The sequence below is a fragment of the Mesoplodon bidens genome, assembly GCF_964165515.1.
Source record: "Mesoplodon bidens genome assembly, chromosome: X".
NCBI classification, from domain to species: domain Eukaryota; kingdom Metazoa; phylum Chordata; class Mammalia; order Artiodactyla; family Ziphiidae; genus Mesoplodon; species Mesoplodon bidens.
In genome coordinates, this window is record NC_138163.1 from 91,450,460 (window position 1) to 91,469,173 (window position 18,714).

General features: G+C 36.7%; 1 protein-coding gene across 4 annotated transcripts in view; it reads right to left on the reverse strand.

Annotated features, from left to right (window-relative positions):
- Window positions 1–18,358, reverse strand: part of NBDY (negative regulator of P-body association) — a 40,011-nt gene extending 21,653 nt beyond the window's left edge. For 3 of the 4 annotated variants that reach the window (XM_081222325.1, XM_081222324.1, XM_081222327.1), the window contains exons 1-2: window positions 18,033–18,358; window positions 16,200–16,327 (exon numbers count right to left, since the gene is read on the reverse strand). In XM_081222325.1, coding sequence (XP_081078451.1) covers window positions 18,062–18,268 — 207 coding nt within the window. In that variant the 5' untranslated portion in view covers window positions 18,269–18,358 and the 3' untranslated portion in view covers window positions 16,200–16,327; window positions 18,033–18,061. Of the gene's footprint in view, window positions 1–3,247; window positions 3,930–16,199; window positions 16,328–18,032 lie in introns of those variants that run through there. The other variant, XM_081222326.1, reaches the window with a different exon arrangement.
- Between the last annotated feature and the right edge of the window lie 356 nt (window positions 18,359–18,714).

Here is an 18,714-nt window from a genome sequence, read left to right on the forward strand (position 1 = left end):
AGGCAGGGTTTACACCCCTAATCAGCTCTGAAGCAGCTACAGAAGAGGGACCATCACCCCTCTGCTTCCCAGAAGATTATGGGAGTAAAATCTCTGAGGGGGGGAAGGAAACAGGAGAGAAGGAGTCATGGCATAACCTCTAAAAGAATGACATAGCCCTTGAGGATATGACATAAACTGGTTAGAACCACCTAGGTCCAAGATGGCAGAAGATTCAACTTCCAGTAGACCTTGAGCCTCATTATATGCTCATTGTAATACACTAGCATGTTAAAGGCACACCCACAGGTGCCATGGCAGTTCTGAGGCTGACCATAAGAGGTGAAAAGTGGGCAGTGGCGCAATTCTTGGAAATCCCCGCCCCTTTGCCAAAATAGTTGGAATAATCCTCCCACTCATTAGCCTATGAAATTATCCAGCCCATAAAAACTGACCACCCCATATTTCGTGGCCTCTTGCCTTCTGAAATGGCCCAAACTCTGTTTATGGAGTGTGCATCTCCTTGAATAAACCTTCTTTCACTTAAAAAACGAAAACGAAAACAAAAAAACAACAGAAAACAAACTAACCTCTTCTGGGAGAGAGAAATGGAAAAACCAACCTCTTCTGGGAGAGAGAAATGGACAGACAACCAACCAGGCTACTAGATAAATGCTCTGAGGAAGGAAAATATTATGGCAGAATAGACATGAGAACTCCCTTTAATGCTGAGCACTTCTATAAACGTAGACAAGGAATACGATGCTATTTATAAACTATAATTCCACCTGTGTCCAAAAAAGTGTGACTATTTCCCAAGGAGAAAGTAAAAAGTACCCAGATAGCTATTCATAAAGTCACTGAAGGGCATCAAAGCCTTACATTCTGAAGTCTCCTGAACAGCATTCTGTAACAAGAAATTGAAAGTTAAAGAACAATTTGACATTGTGCACCACCTAATATAAAACACTGAGAAGAAAAAAAACCTCATTTCAGTGGTATTCCTTGACAAAAGTACATAAGCTGAACTTAACCATGAGGAAACATCAGAAAACTGAAACCGAAGGAAATTCTATAAAATAACTGTGTTATATCTTCAAAAACATTTTTTTCTTAGACAAAGAAAGTCTAAGAAATTATTGCAGATTAAAGAAAACCAAACAGACATGACAACTAAATGCAACATATGATTCTGGAGTGGATCCTGGACCAGATTTTCTTTTCTTTCTCTTTACCTAAAGGACATTTATTGGCATAATTGGTAAAAAATAAATAAGGTCTTTAGGAAACACATACTGAAGTGTTTTTGAGTCATGAGGCAACTTATTGTCTAATGTTTCAAAAAATATGTGTACATATAAAAGAAGAAATAAATGTATAAATATAACTATAAATATAAAATATAAAAAATCATGATTCTTGATGTTTATCCAAAGGAGTTGAAAACTTATATCCACACAAAAACCTGCACATGGCTGTTTATAGCAGCCTCATTCATACTTGCCAAAACTTGGATGCAGGCTTCAGTAGATGAATGGATAAATAAATTGGAACATCCAGACAATGGAATGTTATTCAGCATTGAAAATAAATGAGCTATCAGGTCATGAAAAGACATGGAGGAAGCATAAATGCATATTAGTAAGGGAAAGAGGCCAATCTGAAAAGGCTACATACTGTATGATTCGAACTACATGACATTCTGGCAAAGGTAAAACCATGGAGTCTCTAAAAAAATCAGTGGTTGCCAGGGGTTGAGGGGGTGGGATGAATAGGTGGAGCACAGAAAATATTCAAGGCACTGAAAATACTCTGTACGATGAATACATGTCATTATACATTTGTGCAAACTCATAGAATGTATAACAGCGAGAATATATATTGTTCAAGAGTAAAAATATAACTACGGACTTTGAAATATAATGATATGTCAATGTACGTTCATCAAATGTGACAAATGTACCACCCTGGTACGAGATGTTAATAATGGAGAAGGCTCTATGCATGTGTAGGGGCAGTGGGCATATGGGAAATCACTGTTCCTTCCTCTCAATTTTGTTGTGAACTTAAAACTGCTCTTAAAAAGTCTTTAAACAAGGTCAACAAACTTTGCATCGTCAATAATGAATGGTACCAAATGACATTTTCTGCCTCCTGATGTGATGCAATAACAAGGACACAGCATCACCTATGTAGACTTCTTACTAAAAATGCTCAAATTAATCTTGGGAAAGCAGACAAGTTTGGATTGTGGGATGACTGTAGGAGAACTGCCTGGACTCATCCAAAATGCCAGTGTAATGAAAAATTAAAAGAAAAGGATGCGAAGGTGAGATTCGAGATTTTAAAAGACTAAAGGGGCATGACAGATAAATACAGTGCATGATTCTTGACTGGATCCTGGATCAAAACAAATAAAAAGATATAAAGGATATTGTTAGGACAACTGGAGAACATTGACATGAATAGTATATTAGATAATTGCATCAATGTTGAATTTTTCTGAGTGTGATAATAGTAATGCACTCGTTCCTAGGAGATACATATCAAAGTGTTTAAGGTTGGAGTGTCACAATAGCTGCAAGTTACTTCCAAAAGGTTCAGCAAAAAAAGTGTATATATATATATATCTACAAAGAGAAAAAAAATATGTAGAAAAATAAACAATTGATGTATCTACATGAAGCATGGCTTTTGATGTTCCTGAAGAGTTGAAGTTTCATAAAATAAAAAATTGGTGAAGAAAATAATGTTTGGAGCTATGAAGTTTATCCTTAATTCTAATTATAAATCCTACTGGTAAATTCAGAAGTAAACCAATGCATTCAATTTTTTTGGCAAAAATTTTTCTGAAAAATAAAAGAAAGGGAAAAAAGAAAATAAGTAAGTAAAACAAATATCATCCAAAACAAAGTCTATCAAACAAAATAGACTTTAAATGCAAAAACGTCAAATGAGTCACTAAAAAAGATAAAAGGTGTATCTATTTTAGACTAGTATGCACATAATAATAAAGCCTTGAATATATAAAGCAAAAACTTACAGAACTACAAGAATTTGACAAATCTACAATTACAGTGGGAGATTTTTAATTGCTTTCAATAATGGATAGATGTGGCAAACAAACAGAATTAATAGTAATATAGAAGACAAACAATACAATTAACAAGTTTAATGGACTTTTATAGAATGCTACATGAAACAATTAGAATATACAAAATATTTTCAGGCACAAATGAAACACTTATAAATTCATCATGTTCTCTAGAATGTAAAGCAAATCTCAACATATACTAACAATCAGTATTATGTAAACCATGTTGTCTGTACTAAGTGCAATTAAATGGAAAAGAGTAACAAAATATTAAGCTAAAAAATATCTATGTGACCTTCAAGATGGCAGAGCAGTAAGATGTGGAGACCACTTTTCTCCCCAGAAATACATCAGAAATACATCTACATGTGGAACGACTCCTATAAAACACCTACTGAATGCTGGCAGAAGAACTCAGACTTCCTAAAAGGCAAGAAACTCCCCATGTACCTGTGTAGGGCAAAAGAAAAAAGAAAAAACAGAGACAAAAGAATAGGGAAGGGACCTGCACCTCTGGGAGGGAGCTGTGAAGGATGAAAAGTTTCCACACACTAGGAAGCCCCTTCACTGGCGGAGAAGGGGGGTGGCAGGGGGAAGCTTCAGAGCCATGGAGGAAAGCACAGCAACAAGGGTGCAGAAGGCAAAGCAGAGATTCCCACACAGACGATCAGTGCCGACTAGCACTCATCAGCCTGAGAAAGCCCACCAGGGCGGGTGGAGGCTGGGAGGTGAGGCTCCAGCTTCAGAGGTCAGATCTCAGGGAGAGGACTGGGGTTGGCTGCGTGAACACAGCCTGAAGGGGACTAGTGTGCCACAGCTAGCCAGGAAGGAGTCCAGGGAAAAAGTCTGGAACAGCCTATGAGCAAGGAGACCATTATTTCAGGGTGCGCGAGGAGAGGGGATTCAGAGCACCACGTAAATGAGCCCCAGAGACAGGTGCGAGCTGTGGCTATCAGTGCAGACACCAGAGATGGGCATGAAATGCTAAGTCTGCTTGTGCAGCCACCAAGAAGCCTGTGTGCGAGCACAGGTCACTATCCACACCACCCCTCCCAAGAGCCTCTGCAGTCCGCCACTGTCAGGGTCCCGTGATCCAGGGACAAATTCCCCAGGAGAACACATGGCATACCTCAGGCTGTTGCAAGCTCACACCACCACTTCTGCTGACACAGGCTCGTCCCACATTCCGTACCCCTCCCCCCACCCCCCGCCTGAGTGAGCCAGAGCCCCCTAGTCAGCTGTTGCTTTAACCCCGTCCTGTCTGAGTGAAGAAAAGACACCCTCAGGCAACCTATACACAGAGATGGGGTCAAATCCAAAGCTGAACCCAAGCAGTGGTGCAAACAAAGAAGAGAAGGGGAAATTTTTCCCAGCAGCCTCAGGAGCAGCAGATTAAATTATCACAATCAACTAGATGTACCCTGCATCTCTGGAATTCCTGAATAGACAACGAATCATCCTAAAGTTGAGGCAGTGGATTTTGGGATCACCTGTAGACTTCGGGTTTGCTTTCTGTATCTAATTTGTTTCTCGTTTTATGTTTATCTTAGTTTATTATTTAGAGTTTATTATCATTGGTAGATTTGTTTATTGATTTGGTTGCTCTCTTCCTTTCTTTTCTTTTCTTTTAATATATATATATATTATTTTTTTATTCGTTTTTCTCTTGTTGTGAGTGTGTATGTGTATGCTTCTTGGTGTGATTTTGTCTGTATAGATTTGCTGTTACCATTTGTCCTAGAGTGCTGTCTGTTTTTATTTTTGTTTTTCTTAGTATAGTTTTCAGTGTTTGTTATCATTGGTGGATTTGTTTTTCGGTTTGGTTGCTCTCTACTTCCTTTCCTTTTTTTCATAACTTTTAAATATTTTAAATTGTAATATTAAAAAATATTTTAATAACTTTATTTTTCTTTCTTTCTTTCATTTCTTCTCTTTTCTTCTGAGACGTGTGGCTGGCAGGGTCTTGGTACTCCATCTGGGTGACAGGACTGTGCCTCTGAAGGTGGGAGAGCCGAGTTCAGGACACAGGTCCACCAGAACTTCCGGGCTCCACGTACTATCAAACAGCGAAAGATCTCCCAGAGATCTGCATCTCAACACGAAGACCCAGATCCACTCAACGACCAGCAAGCTACAGTGCTGGACACCCTATGCTAAAAAACTAGCAAGACAGGAATGCAACCCCACTTATTAGCAGAGAGGCTGCCTAAAATCATAATAATGTCACAGACACGCCAAAACACACCACCAGACATGGTCCTGCCCACCAGAAAAAGAGGATCCAGGCTCAGCCACCAGAACACAGGCACCAGTTCCCTCCACCAGGAAGCCTACACAACCTAATGAACCAACCTTAGTCACAGGGGGCAGACACCAAAAACAATGGGAACTATGAATATGCAGCCTGTGAAAAGGAGATCCAAAACACAGTAAGTTAAGTAAGATGAGATGACAGAGAAACACACAGCAGATGAAGGAGGAAGGTAAAAACACACCACACCAAACATATGAGGAAATAGGCAGACTACCTGAAAAAGAATTCAGAGTAATGATAGTAAAGATGATCCAGAATCTCAGAAATAGAATGGAGAAAATACAAGAAACGCTTCACAAAGACCTAGAAGAAATACAGAGCAAACAAACAATGGTGAACAACACAATAAATGAAATTAAAAATTCCCTAGAAGGAATCAATAGCAGAATAACTGAGGCAGAATAATGGCTAAGTGACCTGGAAGATAATATAGTGGAAAAACTACCACGGAGCAGAATAAAGAGAAAAGAATGAAAAGAATTGAGTCTCAGAGATTCTGGTACAACATTAAACGCACCAACATTCGAATTATAGGGGTCTATGAAGAAGAAGAAAGAAAGGGTGTGAGAAAATATTTGAACAGATTATAGTTGAAAACTTCCTTAATATGGGAAAGGAAATGGTCAGTCAAGAACAGGAAGCACAGAGAGTCCCATATAGGTTAAATCCAAGGAGAAACACACCAAGACAAAAATTAATCAAACTATCAAAAATTAAATACAAAGAAAAAGTATTAAAAGCAGCAAGGGAAAAACAACAAATAACATACAACAGAATCCCCAGAAGGTTAACAGCTGATCTTTCAGCAGAAGCTCTGCAAGACACAAGGGAGTGACAGGACATATTTAAAGTGAGGAAAGGGAAAAACCTACAATCAAGATTACACTAACCAGCAAGGATCTCATTCAGATTTGATGGAGAAATTAAAAGATTTACAGGCAAGCAAAAGCTAAGAGAATTCAGCACCACCAAACCAGCTTTACAACACATGCTAAAGGAACTTCTCCAGGCAGGAAACACAAGAGAAGGAAAAGACCTACAATAACAAACCCAAAACAATTAAGAAAATTTTAATAGGAACATACATATTGATAATTACCTTAAATGCAAATAGGTTAAAGGCTCCTACCAAAAGATATAGACTGGCTGAATGGATACAAAAACAAGATCCATATATATGTTGTCCACAAGAGACCCACTTCAGACGTAAGGACACATATAAACTGAAAGTGAGTGTATGGAAAAAGATATTCCATGGAAATGGAAATCAAAACAAAACTGGAGTAGCTATTCTCATATCAGACAAAATAGATTTTAAAATATAGATGATTACAACCCTCAGAATGGGAGAAAATATTTTCAAATGAAGCAACTGACAAAGGATTAATCTCCAAAATTTATAAGCAGCTCAAGAAGCTCAATAGCAAAAAAACAAACAACCCAATCCAAAAATGGGCAGAAGACCTAAATAGACATTTCTCCAAAGAAGATATACAGCCTGCCAACAAACACATGAAAGAAAGCTCAACATCATTAATCATTAGAGAAATGCAAATCAAAACTACAATGAGATATCATCTCACACCAGTCAGAATGGCTATCATCAAAAAATCATGGAGGTTCCCTAAAAAACTACAAATAGAACGACCATATGACCCAGCAATCCCACTACTGGGCATATACCCTAAGCAAACCATAATTCAAAAAGAGACATGTACCAAAATGTTCATAGCAGCCCTATTTACAATAGCCCGGAGATGGAAACAACCTAAGTGTCCATCATCGGATGAACGGATAAAGAAGATGTGGCACATATATACAATGGAATATTACTCAGCCATAAAAAGAAATGAAATTGAGCTATTTGTAGTGAGGTGGATGGACCTAGAGTCTGTCATACAGAGTGAAGTAAGTCAGAAATAGAAAGACAAATACTGTATGCTGACACATATATATGGAATTTAAGAAAAAAAAATGTCCTGAAGAACATAGGGGTAAGACAGGAATAAAGACACAGACCTACTAGAGAATGGACTTGAGGATATGGGGAGGGGGAAGGGTAAGCTGTGACAAAGCAAAAGAGCGGCATGGACATATATACACTACCAAACGTAAGGTAGATAGCTAGTGGGAAGCAGCCGCATAGCACAGGGAGATCAGCTCGGTGCTTTGTGACCGCCTGGAGGGGTGGGATAGGGAGGGTGGGCGGGAGGGAGACGCAAGAGGGAGGAGATATGGGAACGTATGTATATGTATAACTGATTCACTTTGTTATAAAGCAGAAAGTAATGCACCATTGTAAAGCAATTATACTCCAATAAAGATTAAGAAAAAAAAAGAGGATGTGGTACATATATACAGTGGAATATTACTCAGCCATATAAAGGAACAAAATTGGGTCACTTGCAGAGACATGGATGGATCGAGAGACTGACATACAGAGTGAAGTAAGTCATAAAGAAGAAAACAAATATCATATATTAATGTGTATATGAGGGACCTAGAAAAATGATACAGATGAAGCGGTTTGCAGGGCAGAAATAGAGACAGAGATGTAGAGAAAAAACGTATGGACATCAAAGGGGGAAAGTGGCGGGTGGTGGGATGTTGGTGTGACAAATTGGGAGATTGGGATTGACAAATATACACTAATATGTATAAAATGGATAACTAATAAGAACCTGCTGTATAAAAAAATAAACAAAATAAAATTCAAGAAAAGTGTGAAAAGAAGGAAAATAAATAAGGAAACACAATCTTTAAATGATACGTTAAAGAAGATGGAGTTAACTGATATTTATAGGAGATTCCTCCAAAAATGACAGAACACAGTGTCTTCTCAAGTGCTCATGGAACATTCTCCATGACTGATCATATCCTGGGTCACAAATCAAGCCTCGGTAAATTTAAGAAAATTGAAATCATATCAAGTATCTTTTCCTACTACACCACTATGAAACTAGATATCAATTACAGGAACAAATCTTTAAAAAATTCAAGCACATGGAGGTTAAACAATACATTACTAAATAACCAAGGGATAACTGAAGAAATCAAAGAGGCAATCAGAAAAATACTTAGAAACTAATTACAATGAAAATATGACAACCTAAAACCTATGGGATGCAGCAAAACATTTCTAAGAGGAAAGATCATAGCAATACAATCCTACCTCAGGAAACCAGAAACATCTTAAATACACAACCTAAGCTTATACCTAAAGTATTAGAGAAAGAAGAACAATCCCCCCCCAAAGTTGGCAGTAGGAAATAAATCATGAAGATCATAACAGAAATAAATGTAAACAAAATGAAGGAAACAATAACAAAGATCAATGAAATAAAAGGTGGTTCACTGAGAAGATAAGCAAAACTGATAAACCAGTAGCCAGACTCATCAAGAAAAAAAAGGGAGAAGGCTCATATCAATAGAATTATAAATGAAAAAGGGGAAGTAACACATGATACTGAAGAAACACAAAGGATCATGAGAGATTACTACAATCAACTATACACCAATAAATTGGACAACCTGGAAGAAATGGAAATATTCTTAGAAAAGCACAACTTTCCAAGACTGAATCAGGAAGAAATAGAAAGTATAAACAGAGCAATTCAAGCACTGAAATTGAGACTGTGATTCAGAATCGTCCAACAAACAAAAGCCGAGGACCAGTTGGCTTCACAGGTGAATTCTATCAAACATATAGAGAAGAGCTACCACCCATCCTTCTCAAACTCTTCTAAAATATAGCAGATGGAAGAATACTCCCAAACTAATCCTACGAGGTCATATCACCCTGACATCCAAACCAGACAAAGATGTCACAAAGAAAGAAACTGCAGGCCAATATCACTGATGAACATAGATGCAAAAATCCTCAACAGAATACTAGCAAACAGAATCCAAAAACACATGAAAAGTTCATGCACCATGATCAACTGGGGTTTATCTCAGTAATGCAAGAGTTCTTCAATATATGCAAATCAGTCAATGTGATAAACCACATTAACAAACTGAAGGAGAAAATCCATATTATCATCTCAATAGATGCAGAAAAAGCTTTTGACACAGTTCAACACCCATTTATGATAAGAACCCTTCAGAAAGTAGGTATAGAGGGAGCTTACTTCAACATAATAAAGGCCATATATGACAAACACACAGCCAACATCATTCTCAATGGTGAAAAACTGAAACCATTTCCTCTAAGATCAGGGACATGACAAGGTTTTCCATTCTCACCACTATTATTCAACATAGTTTTGGAAGTTTTAGCCACAGCAATCAGAGATGAAAGAGAAATAAAAGGAATTCAAATCAGAAGAGAAGAAGTAAAGCTGTCACTGCAAATGACATGATACTGCACATAGAGAATCCTAAAAATGTTACCAGAAAAATAGTAGAGCTAATCAGTGAATTTGGTCAAGTAATTAATGCACAGAAATCTCTTGCATTCCTATACACTAATGATGAAAAATCTGAAAGAGAAATTAAGGAAATACTCCCATTTACCATTGCAACAAAAAGAATAAAATACCTAGGACTAAACCTAGTTAGGGAGGCAAAAGACCTGTACTCCAAAAACTGTAAGACACTAACGAAAGAAACTGAAGACATAAAAACATGGAAAGATATACCATGTTCTTGGATCAGAAAAATCAATATTGTTAAAATGACCATACTACCCAAGGCAATCTGCAGATTCATTGCATTCCCTATGAAAGTACCAGTGGCATTTTTCACAGAACCTGAAGAAAAAATCATAAAATTTGTATAGAAACACAAAAGACCCCTAATAGGCAAAACATTCTCCAGAAAAAAGAACAGAGGTAGAGGAATCATTCTCCCTGACTTCAGACTATACTACAAAGCTACACTAATCCAAATCATATTGTACTAGAACAAAACAGACATGTAGATCAATGCAACAGGATAGAAAGCCCAGAAATAAACCTACACACTCACAGTCAATTAATCGATGACAAAGGAGGCAAGAATACACAGTGGAGAAAAGACAGTCTCTTCAGTAAGTAGTGCTAGGAAATCTGGACAGCTACATGTAAAAGAATGAAATTACAACATTCTCTAACACCATATACAAAAACAAACTCAAAATGGATTAAAGACCTAAATGTAAGATTGGATACTATAAAACTCCTAGAGGAAAACACAAGCAGAATACTCTTTGACATAAATCACAGCAATATTTTTTTGGATCTGTCTCCTAAAGTAAAGGAAATAAAAGCAAAAATAAACAAATGGGACCTAATCACGTTTAAAAGCTTTTGAAGAACCAAGGAAACCATCGACAAAATGAAAAGACAGCTTAGTGAATGGGAGAAAATATTTGCAAATGGTATGACCTATGAGGGATTAACAACCAAAATATATAAACAGCTCATACAGTTGAACATCATAAAAACAGCCCATCTAAAAAATGGGCAGAAGAACTAAATAGACATTTATTCAAAGAGGAAATGCAGATGGCCAACAGGCACATGAAAACGTGCTCAACATCACTAATCACCAGGGAAATGCAAATCAAAACCACAAGATATCACTTCACACCTATCAGAATGGCTATCATTGTAAAGGGCACAAATAAAAAATGTTGGTGAGCATGCAGAAAAAAGGGACCATTTTATACTCTTGTTGGGGATGTAAATTGGTGCAGCCACTGTGGAAAACAGTATGGAGGTTTCTCAAAAAACTAAAAATAGAACTACCATATGACCCAGCAATTCCACTCTTGGTTATATATCCAACAAAAACAAAAACAGTCATTCGAAAAGATACATGCAATCCCAATGTTCCTAGCAGCATTATAATTGCCAAGATATGGAAGCAACCTAAGTGTCCATCAACAGATGAATGGATAAAATTGGGTACACACACACACACACACACACACACACACACACACACACACACTGGAATATGACTCAGCCATAAAAAAGAATGAAATTTTGCCATCTACAGCAACATGGATGGACTTGGAGGGCATTATGCTAAGTGAAATAAGTCAGACAGAGAAAGACAAATACTGTATGATATCACTTATATGTGGAATCTAAAAAATACAACAAACTAGTGAATATAACAAAAAAGGAGCAGACTCACAGATATGGAGAACAAACTAGTGGTTACCAGTGGGGAGAAGGGGGAGGGGCAGCATAGGGGTGGAGGAGTGGGAGGTACAAACCATTGGGTATAAGATAGGCTCAAAGATGTGTTGTACAACATGGGGAATATAGCCAATATTTTGTAATAACTGTAAATGGAAAGTAACCTTTACAATTATATGAAAACATTTTTTAAAAGTAAAAAAAAAATCCATGTACCCATGTATTGGTTTCCAAATACTGTCTTCCACTAAATGGTACCAGAGATCCATAGAGAAATGGTCAATGAGTCAGGAAATACCAGACAAACGTGAAAGTAAAAAAGTAAGGAAATGTTGAAGTCAAAGTATATATCAAAGAATGATGGGAATATGTCAAATAAACAGAGAATCCAGGTTGAATGGCCTGCCACTGGGACTATTTGAGCATTAAAATAAATTATGATAGCAATAACGTATTCATGAAATAAAGTAAAAAAATCTGTGTGCCAAACTAAGATAAATAAATAAATAGATGGAGGGGGAAAAAAGCTCTTCCTTGAAGTAGAATACAAACTAATGTAGTAAAAATGATGATGTTTGAAAATGAGCATTTTGCAGCCTGCATAGTAATAACTGATTTGGTCAAGAATTATCAATGGATATTAAGGCCAGTGGATTTTAGTTTGATGAGGAATAGGATATCTACACAGTTTCAAAGTACCCCCAGCAAAATTATTAACTACAAAGAGGAAAATGGAACTTTAGAGTGGATTAATCTAGCAAACAACATCTGAACCAAGTAATCAAGGTTAACACTTCTTCTAAGGGGTCAAATCAACATTATGAGCCACTGATACGCTACCCTAAGAACAATATATTACTTCTCTGACATTCCTGCCAAAATGCATAATCTATACATAATAATGAGGAACTGACATGCAAATTTAAACTTAGGAACAATCTACAAAATAATTGTTCTGTAATCTTTTAAATTGTCAATGTCATGAGAGACAAAGAAATGTTGAACTGTTCCAGGTTAATAAAAAAACAAAAACAAAAACTGAAGAGACATGAGAACTAAATGCAATGCATCATCTTGGATTGAAACTTTGATCAGGAAAAGAAAATAGCTATAAAAGACATTATTGGGATAAATAGGTGAAATTGGAATATGGCCTAGATAATAATATTGGAACACCAATTTCATATACTACAAAGCTATAGTAATCAAAAGAGTATGATGCTGGCATAAAAATAGACATACAGACCTTGGAACAGAATCAGGAGCCCAGAATAAAATGTTGCATATACAGTCCACTAATATTTGACAAGAGATCTGAGAGTACTTAATGGAGAAAAGATAGTCTATTTCATAAATAATGCTGAGGAAACTGAATATTCACATGAAAAAGAATAAAACTGGAGCCTAATCTTATACCACTTGCAAAAATTAATTTAAAATAGATTAAAGACTTAAAGGTAAGGATCTGAAACCATGAAATTCCTAGAAGAAAACAGAGAAAAATCTTCTTGATATTTGTCTTTGCAATGATTTTATGGATATGACACCCAAAGCATAAGCAACAAAAGCAAAAAATAAACAAATGGGACTATACCAAACTAAAAAGCTTCTGCACAGCACAAGAAATGATTGACAAAATGAAAAAGCAAACTATGGAATGTGAGAAAATATTTTTAAAACACATATCTGATAAGAAATTAATATCTAGAATATATAAGGAACTCATACAACTCAATACCAGAAAAACAAGTAATCTAATTCAAAAATGTGCAAAAGACCTAAATAGACATTTTTCCAAAGAAGACATATCTGGCTAACAGGCATATGAAAAGGTACTCAACATCACTAATCATCAGGGAAATACAAATGAAAACCACAATGAGATATCTCACACTTTTTAGAATGGCTATTAATAAAAGCAGGAGATAACAAATTCTGGTGATGATATAGAGAAAAGTGAACCCTTGCACATCCCTTGATGGGAATGTGAACTGAAATATCTACTATGGAAAGCAGTATGGAGGTTCCTCAAAGAATTAAAAATAGAGCTACCATATGATCCAGCAATTCCACTCCTGGGTATATCTAAAGGAAATGAAATCACGATCTCGAGATATCTGCAACCCCTATGTTTACTGCATCATTATTTACAGTAACTAAGATGTGGAAACAAACTAAGTGTCCATTGACAGATGAATGGACAAAGAAAAAAATATATATATACACATTGGAACATTACTCAGCTATAAAAAAAAAGGAAATCTTGTCATTTCTGACATAGTGGATAAACCTTGAGGGCATCAGGCTAAGTGAAATAATTCAGACAGAAAACGATAAATACTGTATGCTCTCACTTATGCATGGAATCTAAAAAAAACCTGAACTCATAGAAACAGAGAGTATATTGGTGGTTTCCAGGGGTGGTAGGTTAGGGGAAACGAGTGAAGGTGGTCAAAGGATATAAACTTTCAGTTGTAACATGAATAAGTTCTGGGGATCTAATATAAAGCATGATGTATATTATACTGTAATTAATACTATAGTTATAGTATATATAGTTATATAACTATAGTTATAGTAGAATTAATACTATAGTATAATGACTATAGTTAACAATTCTGTATTGTATACTTAAAAGTTGCTAGGAGAGTAGATCTTAAAAGTTCTCACCACACACAAAATTTAGTAACTATATGAGGTGATTGATGTGTTAACTAATCTTATCGTGAGTAATCATTTTGTAATATATACATGTAGCAAATCATCACACTGTACACTTTAAACTTACAATGTTATATGTCAAATATAACAGTATGGAGGTTCCTTAAAAAAACTAAAAATAGAACTACCATATGAGCCAGCAATCCCACTACTGGGCATATACCCTGAGAAAGCCATAATTCAAAAGGACACATGTACCACAATGTTCATTGCAGCGCTATTTAGAATAGCCATGATATGGAAACAAATGTCCAATGACAGATGAATGGATAAAGAAGATGTGGTACATATATACAATGGAATTTTACTCAGCCATAAAAAGGAATGAAATTGGGTCTTTTGTCGAGATGTGGATGGACCTAGAGTCTGTCATATAGAGTGAAGTAAGCCAGAAAGAAAAAAGAAATATCGTATATTAACACATATATTTGGAACCTAGAAAAATGGTACAGATTAACCTATTTGCAGGACAGGAATAGAGACGTAGACATAGAGAAAGGACATGTGGACATGGTGGGGGAAAGGGAGGGTGGAACGAATTGGGAGATTAGGTTTGACATAAATACACTACCATGTGTAAAATAGCTAGTGGGAACCTGCTGTATAGCACAGGGAGCTCAGCTCAGTGCTCTGTGACGACCTAGATGGGGCGAGGGGTGGGAGGGAGGTTTAAGAGGGAGGGAATATTGGTATACATATAGCTGATTCTGATTCACTTCACTTCACTGAATAGCGTAATCACAGTTTCCCTATGTATTTAATGAAAGAAAAAGTTTTATATTGCTGAACTCTATTGGGATGAGGAGCCAGTGTATAATTTTGCTTTTTGCTACCAGAAGAATAATAAAGATGAAGCTTAACTGTAACTGGATTAATGATTTCACAAAAAGAGATCATATGTATGTAAATTAAAAAAACCCAAATAACTCATGAGTCAAAAAAGAAATCATAAGAGCAATTAGATAATAATAATTGAATAATAATAAAAATACACATAAAAACCTGTGAAATTCTTCTAAAGTGGTATGTAGTGGAAAACTTCATTATAAATTCTTATTTTAGGAAAGAAGATTTAAAATTACTGAGCTAATGGTCCAAATAAATAAATTAGAAAAAGAGCAAATAAAAAGAAAGTAAAGAAAAAAATAAAGATAAAAGGAAAAATTATAAAAATAGGGGACACAATATTCAATGGTGAGGCCTGATGAAACCAAAAGCAGGAAATACATTAGAAAACTGAATACTGTAATTTATCACACAGTCACAGTGTCATGTTAATGGAGGAAAAAACCCCCATATGGTCATGGCAGTAGATACAAAGTATTTGGAGAAAAAACTTCATACTCATTCAGAATAAAAGCTCTCAGCAAACTAAGAATACAAAGGAATTTCTTTAACCCAAAAAAGAAAATCTACTAAAAATGGTGAAACACGTATAGAATTTCCTTGTAAATTCAGGAGCAAGACAAGGAAATCCTCTGTCACTGCCACTATTTCTCATTGTACCAAAGATCCTAGCTAGCCCAGTAAGACAAATTAAAAAATAAATACTGGAAAGGAAGAAACTGCCATTATTCACAATATAATAAATTAACAGATAATACAGAGAACCTGCAAATTATTAGAACAGATATAAATCAGAAAGGTTACAGTGTATAAAATCAGTATGTAAAAATGTCAATCATGTTCCCATTTACAGACAATAATCTGAAAATGTGGTTTAAAAGATACATTTCACAGTAATAGCAGGAACTATAAGGTAATTAGGAATGAATATAGCAAAACAGCTTATAGATAACATTATTATTATATGGTATATATGCTTTCATATAACGTAGAAAATGGTTTCAATTTATCATTTGGTGCTAGCTTTTTGTTTTTTGTTTGGCTAGTTATATTTAATGTGTCATAATCAACTCTTATTCCTCCTCCTTCCTTAAAAAGTTTTTGGTAAAGAGATTACCTTAAAAATCACAACTTCCTGAAGCAGGACATCAGAAAAGCAGGGTAGCGTTGTCAATAATCTTCACTGTCTTCACTGAATAACTATTGTATGGATGCACCAAGTAAATGGAGTCATACCCTCAAAGACTGAAAAATAATAAAATAACATTAAATCATTTCTTCTGTTACTGTTCATCTCTTTCTCCTGGGCTCCTCAAGTCCTTATGCTTTACCATACCCCCATTGCAGTTATATATTCGTGAAAAACAGTTATATAGACAGTATTAGAAGGGATCTATTGCATAGCAATTATGAGCAGAGACTCTAGGAAGCTTTGTAGAACAGTGTCTGGCACATAAAGATGTTCAGTAAATATCTGCTATTATTATAATTTTCAATGATTTGAGTCACTGGAGGAAATTATGTAGCTCTTGCACTTTTTGCCCAGTACAACCTTCTTTGTTTTCTGTTTGAGCATTGCTATCCCTATGGTGCCTCCCAGCCCCAACTCTACCCCTTTGAACAAAGAGGTAAAGTTGAGGGAAATCAGGCAGTAAGGAATGACTGGGTGATGCTTTCAAACACAATAGAGCTCATTCTTTTTCTATGCACTACCACCAAGCCCCAAGTCCAGACATCCCTTAGTTGCCGCTGTTATCCCATCATTCATTGACCTATTTATTCAAATATCTGTTTCAGTCCTATGTGCTTTGTTTATCCATCCCCTACGGCTCCCAGCATAATGCCTAGTCCATTGCAAGGGCTTCTTAAAGGTTTGTTCCATGAATGAAGAAAGGATGCCCTGTCTCCTTTGGATTACAAGAATCTGTGAGGTTTGGGTCAGAGTTTATTTTTTGCATTCTATAAGCTCATCTAAATAGAAGATCGTTTTCCTGATAGCAAAAACTGGACTGCTAAAATACAATACTTCCTTGAAAATCTTCAGTGGTTTCCACTGCTTATGGATTAAACTGCATACTCCTTAGCATAACATTTAAGGCCCTGCAGCACTCTATCTCACCTCCTAGTTCTTCTCATACATTCAGAGTTATAGCCAAGTTTTCCTAGAACAAACCTACCTGCCTTGGGAAAGGTAAGCCAGAAAAGCATTATCTCCCCCTCCACATGGCAGATGTCACTCACCCTTTAAGGCCCACCCAGAGTTACCCCTTCCTCTTTGATGGCTCAAGATTACTACCAGGCAGAATGATTTGGTCCATCTTGCCCCCCCTCCCACCCCCCGTGCTTCCTAAATACCTTGAACAAGCAAACATTATGGCACTTGGGTTTGAGTTACCATATTGTAACTTTTTTTTTTTACTAATTAAATTCTCCTGTCATAGACAGAGAAACACACACCTCTGAAGTGTCACCTTACAATACTGTTAGCACAGTGCTAGCCATAGGAATTAGGCCTTCAATATAATGTTGTTATTGATCTTGAACCAATCGTTTTTTGAATGGAAAAGTTTCAAATATACACAAAAGTAGCAAGAACAGTTTAATGAATCCCCATGTATACATCACTCAGCTTTAACAATGATCAACTCATTTTTTTGTACCCTTCACCTGGGCCCTACTAAATTACTTTCAAGCATATCAAAAGATTAAGTCTACTTCTTAAAAATATAACCACGATTGTCATAGCTAATATATTAAAATAATTACTTAATGTTATTAAATATCCATAAATTCACCCCCATATATTTTGTGAAAGAGCTATTTAATGCCTGCATGTTCTTTCTTCAACTTTGAAATCGTGGAGAGAATAGGGGAAGGGAGAAGGAGATCTGGGAAAATATATAATTAAGTTTCAGAGAGCCTGGATATCCCAAATGCGAAAGAATCTGACCTGGTTTGGGTTGAGAGAAGTATATTGTACTATTTCTCCGGAGAAGGTGGGTGCGACTTCAGGCCCGGTGATGCTGGAGGAGGTGTGGAAGGGAGAGGGGTACTACCTCCGTTGGGGGTTCCTTCTGGATAATCCCAACGTGGAGCTAGGCGGCAGCGCTTTTTTGGAGGCTTGATTTCCCGCGTGTTTCCAGGCTGGAGCGTGGATCTCCCGGAGGCACAAGGTTGGTCCCCCATAAGGATTATAGGACCCGGGTGTCAGCTCTCTCCGGTGGGCCCTGGCGAAGCCAAGAGACCGGAGATGGCGGCGGGTCCCCTCCAGGCACAGAGCTTCCTCCCGGTTTCGCTTTTTCCGTATTTCCTGTATCCTGAGACGTATATCCCCTCTCCGCCTCCACCCTCGCTCGCTATCCCAACACATTTTAACGTTTCTACAAGGATGGGTCTTAAAAAAAACGATGCTCATATTTAATATAATGTTTTCCCTATCCCGCCCCCCAGTGTAACTAAATCTGTGGACAGTCTTATACTATCTATGAAATTCGAAGTTACAAGAAATTCAGGTTTACTCCTAAGTGGTAAACTCTGCATAGACTGTTGAAAGGCGCTTGGTATGGGGGCGGGGGTGGGGAATGAGAACAAAGAGGTGATTGAAGAGCTAAGAGCTTTACGACCTAGTTGCA